This window comes from Panthera tigris, chromosome A3 (assembly GCF_018350195.1).
Source record: "Panthera tigris isolate Pti1 chromosome A3, P.tigris_Pti1_mat1.1, whole genome shotgun sequence".
Lineage (NCBI taxonomy): Eukaryota > Metazoa > Chordata > Mammalia > Carnivora > Felidae > Panthera > Panthera tigris.
In genome coordinates, this window is record NC_056662.1 from 47507648 (window position 1) to 47523761 (window position 16114).

Below are 16114 nucleotides of genomic sequence, written 5' to 3' on the forward strand. Positions count from 1 at the left end.
CCAATAATAACAATAAGCAATTGTGAAAATAAAATCAAGGACAAAAATAAGTTCACAGACCAGGAGGAATAAGGAAGGAATTGAAGATAGCCCAAGAAGCATGACCCGTGCCCCAGTGTACCAAGAGGGCTGTTAGTAAGCCTCAGGCTTACTCCCCATCTGGCTGGAGGCATCCATTATCGATAACTCATTTTCCAGATGTGGAAACTGAAGGTCAGGGAGAATAGGTGACTTCCCAAGGCCACACAGCTAGTCAGTGGTGAAAGTAAGATTCTCTAGCTCGGTTTAGGATGAAAGAATTAGAATGTGCAGTACATCAGAGCCCTGATTTTGTCACTTACCCATTGTTGGAATTTAAGTTATTTAAATCTCTGGTTTTCTCTTCCCAAACTGGAGGTATAATATCTAATTTACAAGGTTGTCATGGAAATTAGAAAATTTATTAACAGGGGGTGTTACCTTCCTTGTAACATAGCAGCTATTCAACAAATACAGCTGTTACTACTGGTGAATGTTGTTAGAACAGAAGTGGAGAGGAGTCCAGATGCAGGAGGGGGTCCAAGGGCAATGTGTTGCCCCAGACATATCCTAGCCAAAGATCTTTTTCAAGTGTGGGAGGCAGCTTTTCTCTTAAAAGACTTGAAAAGAACTTTCTAGTTCCAACATGATCACTTACTGAAAAACCACCTGCTAGAGGGCACAATTCCAGGTGCTAAGAACATCAAGACTGTGGAGATACGTGACTGACTACTAATTGTTGCTGGTGATGAAAGTTCCAGGACCTTTGGATGGAAAATGATGTTGGAAAAACTTGGGGACAAGGCAGATAAAAGTCGCATACACTATCCAATATGATAGGCACTAATCACCTGTGGTTAGTTAACTTAAACTCATTAAAATTAAAGTTAAAAGTTTATTTCTCAGTGTCACCAGTCCTATGTCAAGTGCACCATAGGCTAGTGACTACCAGATTGGGCATTACAGAGAGAGAATATTTGATCATTAGCAAAATTTCTTTTAGATGGTGTTGCTGTATACAGTCAGATGTCACCTGAATGTACCATCCATTGCTGGAAGAACATTAGTGTCCCTTTCTTAGGTTCAAAGGATGCTGTTTCACAATTGTTTTCAAGGTAATGGTGGTCAAAACTGCAATCAAAATCTATAAGGGGGAACATTAATAGAAGTATTAAGGGGTGCCTGAGTGGTTCAGTCAGCTCAAGTCATGATCTCACAGTTCATAGGTTGGAGCCCTGGTCAGGATCTGTGATGACAGCTCAGAACCTGGGGCCTGCTGCGGATTCTTTGTCTCCTTCTCTCTCTGCCTCTCCCTCACTAGCTCTGTCTGTCTCTCTGTCTCTCTGTCTCCCTCTCTCTCTCAAAAATGAATAAAAATTAAAAATGGGGCACCTGGGTGTCTCAGTCAGTTGCGCACCTGACTTCAGCTCAGGTCATGATCTCATGGCTCGTGGGTTCGAGCCCTACATTGGACTCTGTGCTGACAGTTCAGAGCCCGGAGCCCACTTCAGATTCTGTGTCTCTGCCCCTCCCCAGAGAGTGCACTCTCTCTCTCTCACTCTCTCTCTCTCAAAAATAAATAAAAACATTAATTTTTGTTAAAAGAGGAGTGCTAAAATTATATAACCATCATTAGTACTTGACTAATAGATACATCAATCTTATTTTTAACCTTGATGTTAATTATAATAATTTAGATATTGGGAAGAAAGAAATTACAAAGGTAAAAACATAATATTTATAAGCCATAACAATACTAAAATGCAGCCATAAAAATTAAGACTCTGTGCCTAAGCAGCAATATATGGGTCTAAGCTTGGAAAATAAATGCCTGATAAGCAAATGTTATTCAATAAACAATATCATGTCAGTATGGCAGAGCAAATATTTTACTAAATTTTTACTCTTACCCAGGCTTTCTTCAAGAAGCAAGGTAAAAATGGACAATCTTTTCTTGGCTCATTTTTTTGTTAGTAAAATTGTGTTTCATCTACAAAAAAACTACAGCAGACATCATACTTAATCATCAAATACTAAAAACTTTCCTCCGAAGATCAGAAACAGAAAAAGATGTCAGCTCTTGCCACTGCTATCAAGTGTCCTGCAGATTCTCACCAGAGCAGTTAAGGCTGGAAATGAAATAAAAGGCATCCAGATCAGAAAAAAAAGGAATAACATTATATACATTCATTAATGACATTCTCTTGTTTGTACATAGAAAGTCCTAAGGAAAATATTTAAAAACTATAAGCACTAATAAATGAGTTTAGCAGTTACAGGATACAGTATCAATATACAAAAATCAATTGTATTACTATATAGTAACAATGCACAAACTGAAAACAAAATCAAGAAATTAATTCCATTTACAATAGCATCAAAAAGAATAAAATACTTAGGAATAAATTTAACAAAAGAAGTGTAAATTGTATACTGTTGATCCTTGAACAATGCAGGGGTTAGGGCTGTCACTCCCCCACTACCATGCAGCCAAACTTTGCATCTAACTTTTGTCTTCCCAAAGCCTTAACTGCTAATTAACTACTGTTGAAAATAAGCCTTACTGATAACAGTTGATTAACTCATATTTTGTATGTTACCCGTATTATATAGTGTGTTCTTACAATAAAGTAAGCTGGAGAAAAACAATTATTAACAAAATCATAAGGAAAATACATTCACAGTCCTGCACTAAACTCCCATATAGGTGGACCTATATAGTTCAAACCTGAATTGTTGAGGGGTCAATGCTGCTCCGAAAACCACACAATGTTGAAATAAAAAATGTTAAGTTCTAAATAGATGAAAAGTCATCCTTTATTTATGAATCAGATTTACACCTGTGTTTTCTCCTAAGAGTTTTCTAGTTTAGCTCTTATGTTTAGATCTCTTATCCACTTTGAGTTAATTTTTGTATGTGAGATGATACACAGAATTACAAAGAGTACCAATCATATTGAAATATAGTTAGAAGAATATAAAAAAGAAACAAATACATGAAATTAAATACACATACTTCTTTATGGATTTTAAAATCACAAGACCTTTATGGTGTATCACATAAATATCATAATCTCAAAGTCGTGATCAGTGCAAACAAGATGTTGAGAGATCTATAATAATAACCATGGTGTGGTGTGAAGTATCTGTGATTTCAGTGCTGATAACTTTTTCTCCCCCAAGAATGGAAGTATACGCTAAGTTTCAGGTAGAGATTAGTGAAAATAAGGATGCAATATTTTTTATTAAATTTATGGAACCCCTGAATTAAGAACAACTGAGGTAAAAAAAAAATGCAAAACTATCTTGGTTAGTCAAATAGAAATTTCCAGAACTATGTTTCGTCAAGGTGTATGTATGCCATTTTAGACTCTCCCTTTATTTTTTTATGTAATATTTATTCACAGCAGATTATGTTTTTATTGAAAACACAATACATATTTGAAAGGAATGCTCTGTCCTTGAAGATACTCTTCACAAGGGAGCCAAGAAATCCAAAAGCGTTATTTGAAAAACGTCAAATATGCTTTGACGTCTGGCAAACATTTCCTGTGGGATACGTTCTTGGCTCAGCCACATGCAGGATGAGGGCTTAAAAGTGAAGCATGTGTGGAAAACATACCTTACTTATGAAATTAAGAAAAGAGAACTTATATGTTTTAATGCTATGTAACAAAATTATATTTTAATATGTACTTTAAATGTGTTAAATGTAAGAAATCCAGCAACAAAAACATTCATCTGTCATAAAACTAACTACACATAATCTTTTCAAAAATTGGAAACCTGAATATTTTGTTAACATACAAAGAACAGTTAATGAATTATAACAGATATATCCATTGGATGGGAAGCTATGGAAATAGATGATCTGATTTAGAAAAAAAACTACACATAATATATAGTTTACATGTGTATATATTAATAAAGTTATCTGTGTTGAAGCATAACAAATGATTTTCACTTTCCTCTATATTTTTTACAACAAACACATGTTCTTCATAAGTAATGGGTTCCAATTCTTTTTTTTTTTTCTTAATGTTTATTCTTGAGAGAGGGAGACAATACAAGCAGGAAAGGGACAGAGAGAAAGGGAGATACAGAATCTGAAGCAGGCTTCAGGCTCTGAACTGTCAGCACAGAGCCTGATGCGGGGTTCGAACTCATGAACCATGAGATCATGACTGGAGCCAAAGTCGGATGCTTAGCTGACTGAGCCACCCAGGCACCCCTCCAATTCTTTATAAAGAAGGCAAAATTACTTTTTGGCAATTGAAAGCTAGTGGCTTTGAAAGCAATTTGTTAATAATATGCCACCTAAGTTTTGAAGTCTTATGCAAAATAGAATGTATTTTGAGTCACTCTTAGCTCACTGCTTTTGAAGCATTTAATGAAAGTGTCTTTAGCAGCATCACAGGAGAGTTGCCCTTGTGGACTTAGGAAGAACTTAGGTTTTTGCATCCCAGATCTCAGTACACATGCTTCCCCAATGATTTCACAAGTGAACAGATTTCTATCACAGAGATTCAACCAGGCTATGTAGTAGAGCCCTATCCTAATGCACCCACAACATAACTACCAATTTACTGTTTAGTTGCTACATCTTGTGGCTTCTTGCTTTCAGTTGTGGCAGGTGAGACAATCAGAGCACCAGTTAAGACCCAGGTATGGGAAGAATTTTGTGCAGGGCAAACTTCCTCTGTAAAAGGCCAGGTAGTAAATGTGTCAGGCTTTGCTGGCCCTTTTGTCTCTGTTGTAACTACTCAACACTGGCATTGTAGCATAAGCATAGCACTGTCCAATATAATCAATATGCTATTTACTGCTATGCAATAAATCTTCCTAAAATTTAGTCATGGGAACAATCAAAATTTGACACCCCCCCCCCCATTATCTAGTCAGATTGTTATTGAATAATGTAGACCTGAATTCTTTTAGTAACTCCTAGATGCTAGTTAGTTATTTCCATCAATATCTGGTCAGTCAGGGTTGCAGACTAGCTACTACACACCTTTGGTGGCTGCAGTCCTGCAGGATGGTTTGACAACTTTGGGTGATTTGACTCGGAACATCTTGAACTTGGGAACACAGGCCCTCTGAGGAGTAAAGGAGTCACAGTCCACAGTCCACTGTAAGGAGGGAGCTTTACTCTGGGCTCAAGGTGGCCAACATTTGAGTCTGTTACTCAGAAATTCCACTTCTACCCACAGGCCTGCAGGTATTTGAGGCTTCCTCAAGCTTTTGAGGGAGAGGAAAGGGAGTGGATCCCCACTGAGGGAGCTTCAGGTCCTGCTCACCTGCATCCAGAGCCAGCCCACCCATGGGGAGATGGGGAAGCATTCAGTCCACACCCAAGTCCTTGTGAATACTTTCCAGAGTAAGAATAATTCTGAAGCCAGATTCCAGAGGAGCACTGGCAAGGACTCCTCATCAGGGTTTCTTCTTCTTCGGAAGGGGTTTCTGGGACATTTAGTAAAATCCATCTTTCCAGAGTCCCTCAAAGGGCTCTCCAGAACATGAGGAACCATGGCACCCTTCCTTGTCTTATTCCACGGAAGAAATGATTTTCCTTGGAACTGGTTGTTGCTTTTATGGTCACTTCTGGTGACCAGCTGGCTACTGAAGAACCTTGGAGCCAACAGATGCAAGGGAAAGTTCTGGCAGCATTATTCATGGTGCAAGTTAAAAACTCCAACTGGTTCTACAGCAAGCAGATAAATGCACACAGCTGAAAATAAAGTAAATGCAGAACTTGAAATATGCCACAGAAACATTCTGTAATTCTCTATTTTCTCACAATGTGTGCACTTTCTGTTCTTTTGCCTGTAGTTCTGAGCTTGGACATCATTTTCATATTTTATCTTGTAATCTAAAAGTACTTATTTTGTTGGGAATAAAGCAATCTCTGAATCTGGGGGAAAATAATAATTGAAAAAAAAATATTTGACTTCCTAATTCTGAGAAAGTGGCCCAGCATCTTTCCAAGTAGTTGAAAACATCATTCAAATGAGATATTCTCCTGGGCTCAGTAGAACTGACAAAGATGTGGACACCCTACCCCCAGAATATTTGGGCATTGCTGCCTCTAGCAGAGCGGAAGATAGCTTGGGTTGGAAACAGGGTGGCCCTGCTGTGATGCAGGCTGAGGAAGAGGAGGGAGACAGTAGACTCCTGCAGGCTTGTCCCTCAACATGTGATCCCCAGACCAGCATTCTCACCTGGAAGTTTGTTAGAGAAATGTCTCTGACTCCTCCCCATGGCTTCTGAATCAGAATCTGCCTTTGACAAGATCCTGGGGGTTGGTACACACAAGTCCCCCAGCATGGTTGTGCCTGAGGAGGAACCAGGAAGGCAACTGAATGGCCTCATTGAGATGAGAAGCTCCTTGCCCTGCCCTCCATTAGAGTTTCAATGATCCTCTCTAGGTGTGCGGAAAGGTGCTCCTAAGACCATTAACATCAAAATTATGTCTTCTCGCTGTAAACACCATTCATCACCATGGGACTTGTCAGCAAAGCAGATTCTGGGCCCAGCCCAGTCTTCCTGAATCAGAAACTCCAGGGGTTGAGCCCAACCATCTGGATTTGAGCATGTATTTCTGGGGATTCTGATGTATACCCATGAGAACCACGGGCTCATGGTGTATGAGATATGAATGAAAGTGGCCTCTAAGGCTCTGAGCACATCCTCACCATCCCACCTCATCTCCTGTGCTTTCCACTCTGGGTCCTGGCTCTGCCAACACATCCATAGACCCTGAAACCACCGTTCTTGGCTCCAAGGCCACATCTAACCCAAATCTTATTGTAATTAAATAGTAGAGATAAACTTTTAAGCCAATCAAGTTAGAATTAGTAGAATTTAGCCACAAAGAAGAAGGTACAGCAGGCATCACTATCATGAGGCTGAAAGTCATGCATTGGGATAAAAGCAGAAAGATTGAAGAAATCCAAGATGCTAAAAGCATTAAGAACTCATAGCCCCACTCATGAACAATCAACCCCTGGAATTCTTGTTAGGGGAGATAAATCAATCTTCTGATTCCACCACTATAATTGGATTTCTGTTACATGCAACCAGTCACATGCCTAGTTGGTACAAATTTGAATAAATTAAAGTATAGCTTCCTGGATTGCCATTTATCTGATCTAATTTCTTTAAATTTCAAGGCCTGACCCCTATTTTTAGTCAAATACATCATTTAATAGTATCTTCTATATGTTCATTAGGTCATATCCCTTAAACCAGGGGTCAACAAAGAAGGGTAGATAGTCAATATTTTAGGTGTTGCCGGTCATTTTGTCTCTGCCATCATAGATGAAAGCAGCCATAGGCAATATGTAAATGAATGAAAGTGTTGTGTCCCAATAAAACTTTATTTGTATACCTTGAATTTTTTTACAACGTTCTCATGTCATGAAATATTTTTCTTCTTTTGATTTTTGCCTAACTATTAAAACATGTAAAAACCATTTTTAGCTCATGGGCCTTATGAAAACAGGCAGCAGGCCAGATTGGGCCTACAGGTCATAGTTTGCTGATCCCTGCCTTAAACACATTAAAAAAGAAAAATCCCAGATGACATAGACCTTACTTATAAGAGTTTTCTCTAATTCAAAGAAGATATGCAGACAGAAAGGTAAAAACCCAACAACTGAAGTAGTACTTATTCAAATGTAAGGGGCAGTGGCAGAGAGGGGACCCCAGCTCTAAATTTTGCCCCATTATGGATGTATTTATCACTGCTGCACAAATCTGGTGGGTGAAAAAGAGGTTACAGTCAGAAGGAAAAAAGGAGAAAGGAGAAGCCAGAGTGTTTAAGAAGTTGGAGTTGGGGAAGGATGAATTAAAATGACTGGAGGCTTTGAACTGCAAAGAGAGAGAAATACTGTTCAGTTCTTTCAGTTCAAGGCCACAAAGATTCCCCATGGCTCCCAGACAGAGTTGGCCTTGCCTTGACTGATCCCCATCAGGTACTTGGAACCCTCAGTCATGTAGTTTCCAGTAAGTTGTGAGCCTAGGCTTAACATCCCCCTCCATGTTCTGAACTCACCACATCCAAGGCAGAAACAAGCCCTTTCCATCTTTGGTTACTTAATTAGCTTAATCTGGTCTGCTGCACAGGTGCTTCTGTCCCATGAATTAGTTCATACAAGGTTGGCAAATGGGAGCCAAGGTCACTGTCCTGCAGACATATACTAGTTCAGACACTGTTTTTCATGCACTTTTAGAAATCACTTTTTGGTGATACTATTTTACAGAACAAAGCTACATTAAAAAAAAAACTTGGAGGGGCGCCTGGGTGGCGCAGTCGGTTAAGCGTCCGACTTCAGCCAGGTCACGATCTCGCGGTCCGTGAGTTCGAGCCCCGCGTCAAGCTCTGGGCTGATGGCTCGGAGCCTGGAGCCTGTTTCCGATTCTGTGTCTCCCTCTCTCTCTCTGCCCCTCCCCCGTTCATGCTCTGTCTCTCTCTGTCCCAAAAATAAATAAAAAACGTTGAAAAAAAAAAATTTAAAAAAAAAAAAAAAAAAAACTTGGAAATATCTATAATTTAGTTATAATCTTAGTATGCAAGGGAATATGTTAGTTTCCTATTGCTACAGTAGCCAACTACCATGAATTAGTAGTTTAAAACAATACACATTTATTAGCTTAACAGTTCCTTCTGGATGTAAGAAGTTCAAAATCAAGGTATGGTAAGGCCATGTTCCTTCTGGAGAATCTAGGGGAGAACATTCCAGCTTTTGGAGGTTGTCTGCATTTCCTGTCCCATGGTCCACTCTGTCTTCAAAGCCAACAGCTTAGTACCTGCCAATCTCTCTCTTCAACCTTTGCTTTGGTTGTTGTATCTCTTTCTTTGACTTTTCTATCTCCCTCTTCCATATTTTAAGGAATTTGTGATTACAATTGGGCCCACCAGACTGAGGCTGTAGATCCAAAGATAATAAAGGGTTAATAATAAAACCAAGGAAAAAATCATTTTGTTGAAATGACATAATAACCCTAACATTTCTGATTTTTACATAGGTCAAATACATCAAAGATATTATCTGGACCATGTTTCATGAAATCTTCAGGGGCTTATAAATGACATGAATTAAAAACACCATTCATCTTTCTGACCCTAACTTTATTACTTAAAAGTATCATTTCAAAAAAAATTCATTTCTGAATTTCATTCAATTTTTTAAATTTCACACTTAAAATTACAAAATAGTATGCTGATTCCTGGGGCAGATGAATGAGAAGTACAATGTCATAAATCCTCAAAGAGGATTTCTTGGCCAGGTGTAATTGTGGCACCTCACTTACCACAGCAGAGTGTCAGAAATCCACATCCACACATCTTTTGTCTGTCATCTGAATTAGATGCACCTGGATTTAGCAGCAAATCTGTGTCTCTCAAATTGGTTGGCAAGGCCGCCAAACCTGAGTTTAAAAGGTTCAATTTACTTATAATACCACATATTCCTTTTTTTTTCTTAATTTAATGACAAGCAAGAGAATTTGAAGTAGGAGAAGAAAGACAAATGGAAATAAAAAGGTTCTGTGAGCTGTTCTCTTCACAGATTTGGTTTGCCCTATGCCTCTCCAGAAGCCAGAGCTGGATTCAAGATCTAAAGCTTCGATGTCTACTCACTCAATGACATCAGTGTGGGTGGTCTGACCCCACATAGTTGTCTGTGGCTTCCACAGTGACCAGCACATTCTTTATTGCTCACTTTCAATTCCCTTCTCTCAGCAATTAATTTTACTTTTAAGACAGTCACCTCCCCTAGCCAAACCATTGAAAGATGGAAATACCATCTTGTCTTCTAAAAAGGCACATACCTTAAACCACTGGAAAACCTGAAACATGGTAAAAGGCTATGTCAGTTTTTCCTCCAGTTTCAGAGTTGGTACAGAGCAGTGCTGTTGAACTTGAGCAATGTTTATGGCAAAAATAAGTGATCAGAAGCAGGAAAGCACTGCAAAGAATAACAGTCCTTCATTTATGGAGAGATTTTATTTGCTTTAGCAATCTAATAGACGGAAAGAAAATTTCTGTTAACAGGAATGTCACCCAGCAGGGTGCCTGGTAATAAAAATGTCACCATCAACTATGTTGTAAGAACATAGTTCTTGTAAGAACAACTATGTTGTTTTTTTCTATATTTTGCCACTGACATTTTCTAACCCTTTAAAAGGAAGTGCAGTATACCCTTATCCACAGGATGAGTTTGTCTCTGACGTGTCAAGGCTCTGGCAAGACAGTCTTGTGAAATGCAGCATCAAATTAGAAACAGCCCAGGTGTTCCTCAGTAGTTAAAAGGATACATGGATACATGAATTGTGGTATGTCCATTCAATGGAATTCTATTGAGCAATTAGGAGGAATAAACACACAACAGTAGGGATGAATCTAAAAAGCATTGTACTGAATGAAAACAGATTTACATACAAGAGTAAGCTCTGATTCCATTTTTCACAAAGTTTTCTAAAAAACTAATCAATGGTGGGGAAAAAAATTTAGAGTAGCAGTTGCCTCTAGTGAGAGCCTGGGGCTGGGTGTGTGGTCACAATTGACCGAGAAGCAGGGTGAGGAAACTTTCTGGGGTGATGGTCATGTTCCTTACTTTGATAAGGATGTGAGTTATGAAGGTGTCCATATTTGTCAAAAGTCACAGAATGGTATGCCTAAAATGTATACATTTAATTGTATGTAAATTTTACCTCATAAGAAAAACATAACCATAAACAATTATTGGACTCTAGTTAGTGGCATGTGCTAAAGTGTTTAGGATGAAGTGTACTGATGTCTGCAATTTACTTTAAAATGCACCCAAAATAAGATGTACCAATAGGTGTATAGATGGGTAGGCATGTGATAAAATAATTACAGTGCAATATTAGTGGTAGAATCTGGGTGGGTGTATAGATGCTCACTTACATGTTAGAACATTTTCATAACAAAATGTCAGAAAAATGGCATTGCTAGGGGAGTATACCCTCTTTCCATTAAACATTTTTCACTAACTTGAGGGAGATTCACTTTGCTCCATTGACAAATAACAATCTTGAATATGCAATAAGCATTTGCTTTAGGCACTAGGTGGATGTCCATCTGTGTGACACCTGTAATAGCAACCACAGCGGCTGTTCTGTGATTTCATCCTTCTTTAAGTCAGGGAATAGTTTAAGAACAGCCACAAGAAGAGCCTTGTGAAGGCCCCGGTTCATCCACCCAGCAGGATGACACCCATACTGTCATCCCTCTGGGAAGTTGCAGCAGCTTTGAGGTTCCTTCTAATCAGCTCCTATGTGCTCTTCCAAGGCTGTTTCACTCTTCCCCTTCATGAGCCTTCCTTCCATGTAAACTCTTTCTTTAGTATTCCTAAGGAACTTCCTGGAAGCTTTCCCCTCCCATCTTCCATCTCTACACCCTAGCCACTTCCCTCCACTCAGCTCCTGAGCGGTCTGACCCACATTGCCCTGGGCGGCTGTGCCAGCTGCTCCTCATTGTAGCTGTCTTCGATCTCCCACTTTGTATGTCTGTGCCTTTCTTACTCCTTATCAGCACCATGCCCAAGCCACCACTGCTTCACCCTTTTTATTTCCACCACCTGCCATTTCCCTTATCTCATCCATCAAATATATTTATTTTATTTCTCAGTTAATGTTTGAAAGCATGTAAATATACATACATACACATACTTGTGTACACACATGTGCATGCACACACACATAGGTGGTAATCACATATTTATTTTGTTTACTTATCTTCTCTCTATCTGCTCCATAGGGTGGGCATCATGTCCATGTTATTTACTTATGCTTAGATGTAGAGCATGATGGCCATCACACATTTTAGGCTTAGAATAGATATCACTTGTTTGAATGAATAATTACTTCTGTTCATCTCAGCCTGTTCTGGTCCTTATGTATTCAAATACTTGAGCTTAAAAGCCTAGCTCAAGCTCCAACATTTAAAAAATAATAAGTCTATTATTTTTATTGCTCTTTTTGGTACATCTGCTTCTCAACTGATTTGTAAGCTCTCTGCAGGCTACAACTAAATCTAATATCCCTATTACAATATTTTATGTATAGTAGGAAATCTTAACCATCTATCAAGTGATTATTTTCTTTTTTTTTTAATTTTTTTAACGTTTATTTATTTTTGAGACAGAGAGAGACAGAGCATGAACAGGGGAGGGGCAGAGAGAGAGGGAAACACAGAATCTGAAACAGGCTCCAGGCTCTGAGCTGTCAGCACAGAGCCTGACGCGGGGCTCGAACTCACGGACCGTGAGATCATGACCTGAGCCGAAGTCGGACGCTTAACCAACCAAGCCACCCAGGCGCCCCTCAAGTGATTATTTTCTGTCTAAGAGAAGATTTTTTGTCTTCGTTTTTTTATTTAGCTGACACACTAAATTACATTAGTTTTAGGTGTATAAAATAGTGATTTGACAATTCTATATGTCATGCTATGCTCACCACAGTGTAGCTACCCCCTGTCACCATATAGTGCTATTAAGTACCTTCAGTGTACCACTTAGTACATTCCCTGTGCTATACATTTCATCTCTGTGACTTTTTCATTCTATAACTGGAAGCTTGTATCTCCCACCTCCTTCACCCATTTCGCCCATCCAACCAACCAACTCCCTCCCTGCTGGAAACCATCATACAGTTCTCTGTATTTATGGGTCTGTTTCTGCTTTTTATTTGTTTACTTCTTTGTTTTGTTCTTTAGATTACACATATAAATGAAATCACATAGAATTTATCTGACTTATTTCATTTAGCATAATACCCTCTAGGTCCATTGTGTTGTTAGAAATGGTAAGATCTCATTATTTTTTTATGGCTGAATAAAACTCCATCTGTAAATATCACATCTTCTTTATCCTTTCATCTATCAGCGGACACTTGAGTTACTTCCATATCTTGATTATTATTAATAATGTTGCAATAAACATGAGGGTACCTATATCTTTTTGAATTCGTGTTTTCATTCTCTTTGGGCAAATACCAAGTAGTAGAATTATTGGATCATATGGTGATTCTATTTTTAATTTTTAAAGGAACTGCCATACCGTTTCCCACAGTGGCTGCACTAGTTTGCCTTCCCAACAACAGTGCATGAGGGTTAGCTTGCAACTGGTTTTACTAGTCAATGTCTCATGCCACTGCAAAACCTTCTCTGATTTTTTTCAGAAATTAAATACATGATGGTTTTAGTAAACTTCAGAATATAGTGCCCACAGGAGCCACAAACATTCAGGGAGGATTTAAAGAAGTACAGAATCTAGAGCTCTGAGGACTTCTGTTTTATCGAACTCTTAGAATATTACTGGATCCTCTCACGGCCCTCCCCCAACACTCCTTCATTTCAGTGCAAGCAAATGAGCAGATTAAACAAGCAAATTCTGGAGGTGAGCTGCCTGGTGTCTTCATCGTGGGCAGGGACAGGGACAGAGCCAGACCTAGGTCTTAGTGAAGTCTGGTGCAGACCCTCTCCAGTCCCTTTCTAGAGCTGACTCTTGGAGCAAGGCCCCTCTCTGTGCCACAGTTTCCTCCTCTGTGCAGTGAGGATGAAAGCCACCTTCAGCAATGTGTCTCAGAACCTGCCTAGGAGAAGATTCTTAATGGCTTTCTCAGCTACATTATACAGTGTTTATAAACTTCTTACCCTTCCATCCTTTGGCACCCACTTACCAATAGTCCAAGTCCTAGGACGCTTCTGGAGATGAGAAGGGCTGCTGAGGTCTTGGATACCAATGGTTACTGGGAGACTCTCACAGGGATCCAGGTGGCAGAAGGAGATGGTGCTGGCAAGGCCAAAGCTGAGGAAGGGGATGTGCAAGGAAGAGACAGCATGGGAAGTCCCATTCAACCAGAGAGACAGATAAACACATTGGCAGAGGGAGACCAGTGAGCTTACTGAGCTCTCGGTACCTGCCTTTGATGCAAGGTTCCATTTCATTTAGCAACTGGCATGAATTTAAAGATCCATTGATTGGTATGTTTCAATCTGTACTTGTTTTGCAGCCAATGTTCTGAGATGTGCGCATGTCTGCACACACACACACACACACACACACACACACCACATGTACCCTCCCCCATTCTTACCTCCACCAGGCCCCTTCCACACAGTTTGGTATCTACTCTGTCCTAAACTAGCTCTTAATAGATTTCAATCAGAGTAAAATAAAACTCCCTGCTTTCCTTTTTATTGATCCAGGGTAAACAAAGTTCATCTCTTTGAATGATACAATTTATACTGTGCCTAGTAAAATAACCAGAATTGTGTTTCCTTGTTATAGTCTTTCACCAACATCTAGGGAGTGACATGGCTTTAAGAGCAAAGTTATGGGGAATCAGATAGGCTTCAGTTTAAATCTTGGTTCTGATAGCTGTGACAATGGACAAATTGCTTAAATGTCATTAAGCTTTAATTTCTCTACCTATAAATCGAGCATAATTCATAGTGTCTAGTGCATAATGAAGACATTTAGCACAATACCAAGCATATAGGATGGGCCCAAATAATCATTACTACTATTCGCTCTGTTTTCATGATAGCTAGGACCTCTGAGTCTCGGTTTCCCTTCCCTTTCAAAGTAAAGATAAAAGCCACATCCTAGGGTTAGATGACACAATACAGGTGACACAATCAAGGTTACTCTGAACTCCTGGGTCTGCCTCATGGACATCCAGGATGGGCAGTGGAACCAGGCAGGTGTATGGGAAAGTGTCGGGCATTTGTTACAGAGAAAATAGATGTTGCTGCTTATGCTACTGTCAGCAATTATACTGCTATTAAATTCCTATCCAGACCTTGTTGGCAAGGAATTGTTATGAAGATCCATGGTCCTCAAATCTTAAAGCTTATGGGGATGTGTGATCATCTTCAATAATCTATACATCAAGGTCATACAAAACTCCTGGGCAAATCTTCAGTTTTAATCCAAAATTATTGTGTCAAACTTCATTTATTTAGATGGGATATAGGAGGATGTGTTTGTCTTGTCGGGAGAGAAAAAGTGAGTCTGAAAATGTGAAAAAAATTGAATTAGAGAATGTTTTAAATGGCAGTGTGGCAGACACTTTATGACACCCTCCTTTCCCGATCCACAAGCCCTACACTTTAATGTCCCTTCCAGTGCTTGGGCTAGAGAAGGTCACGTTGTCCAATTCTAGCCAACTGAGCATAAAAACACGTGATGAGTGACTTGGAGGGTTCTTCAAAAATGACAAGCTTAGGATCTGGTTTTGGGAAAACAAAACAAAACACTAGTAATAATACTTCTGGACAAAATATGAAAAACAGCCATTTGAAGGCACTGGGACATGACCAAAACCAGGCAGAAGCTGCAGGGATTTAACCCTTTGAAGAAGGAAATTACTTTGGATAATATCCATGTTATTCATACTTTCCCTGAACATACTCCCAATTCACAGAACGTGGGGTAACTAAAACACTTGTAGGCAGTCTTGTGTTATTGGCTGGAAGTGTCAAAAGATGGATTTCAGGGTTTACACAGCTGGATATTAAGATGGTAATCTTGGAAAACAGGAAGCCACAGGGAAGAGTCCCAGATCATCTAAATATAAGCTCCACTGAAAGCTTTGACTAACCCCATGAAATACATGCAGGAAGGAGAATCCAAGAAGCCCAGTGGAAATTAACAGACAGATGAATGAAAAGGCTGAGCATATATGTCTTCCACTGACCACCACAGGGGAGGCAGAGTTTAAAGTTTAAGTATCACCAAGTTAGGAGGGCTTGGTAAACACCTGGGCTTTTCACTGAAATCCCCCAAAAAGCCATACTTTAGAAGTAAAGATTATATCCCAGAACTAAGGAATTTACTCTAGGATTAAGGGGAGAAAACACAAAATATACATACCCTAATAAAGCATAAAACCAAGTCTTCACAAGTTCTGTGTAATCAACCAAGAATTTAACAGCCTGGTAGAATAAAAGTCAAATTCACAGAACAGAGGGAAATTATACAAACGAAAGCCTCCAAGGTATGTCAAAGTCTGCCATAAAATTTAAAATACTAGATGTAAAAAGAAACAGGAAAAAATGACTCATAAT

The 16114-nt window shown here is 39.3% G+C and overlaps 1 protein-coding gene across 3 annotated transcripts in view; it reads right to left on the reverse strand.

The window, feature by feature from the left end:
- Window positions 1–1835: 1835 nt before the first annotated feature.
- The window catches only part of CD93 (CD93 molecule), a 33670-nt gene continuing 19391 nt past the window's right edge, over window positions 1836–16114 (reverse strand). Inside the window, exons 2-3 of one of the 3 annotated variants that reach the window (XM_015544009.2) lie at window positions 13723–13850; window positions 1836–2147 (exon numbers count right to left, since the gene is read on the reverse strand). In XM_015544009.2, coding sequence (XP_015399495.2) covers window positions 2092–2147; window positions 13723–13850 — 184 coding nt within the window. In that variant the 3' untranslated portion in view covers window positions 1836–2091. Of the gene's footprint in view, window positions 2148–5674; window positions 5747–13722; window positions 13851–16114 lie in introns of those variants that run through there. The other 2 variants (XM_015544008.2, XM_015544010.2) reach the window with 2 other exon arrangements.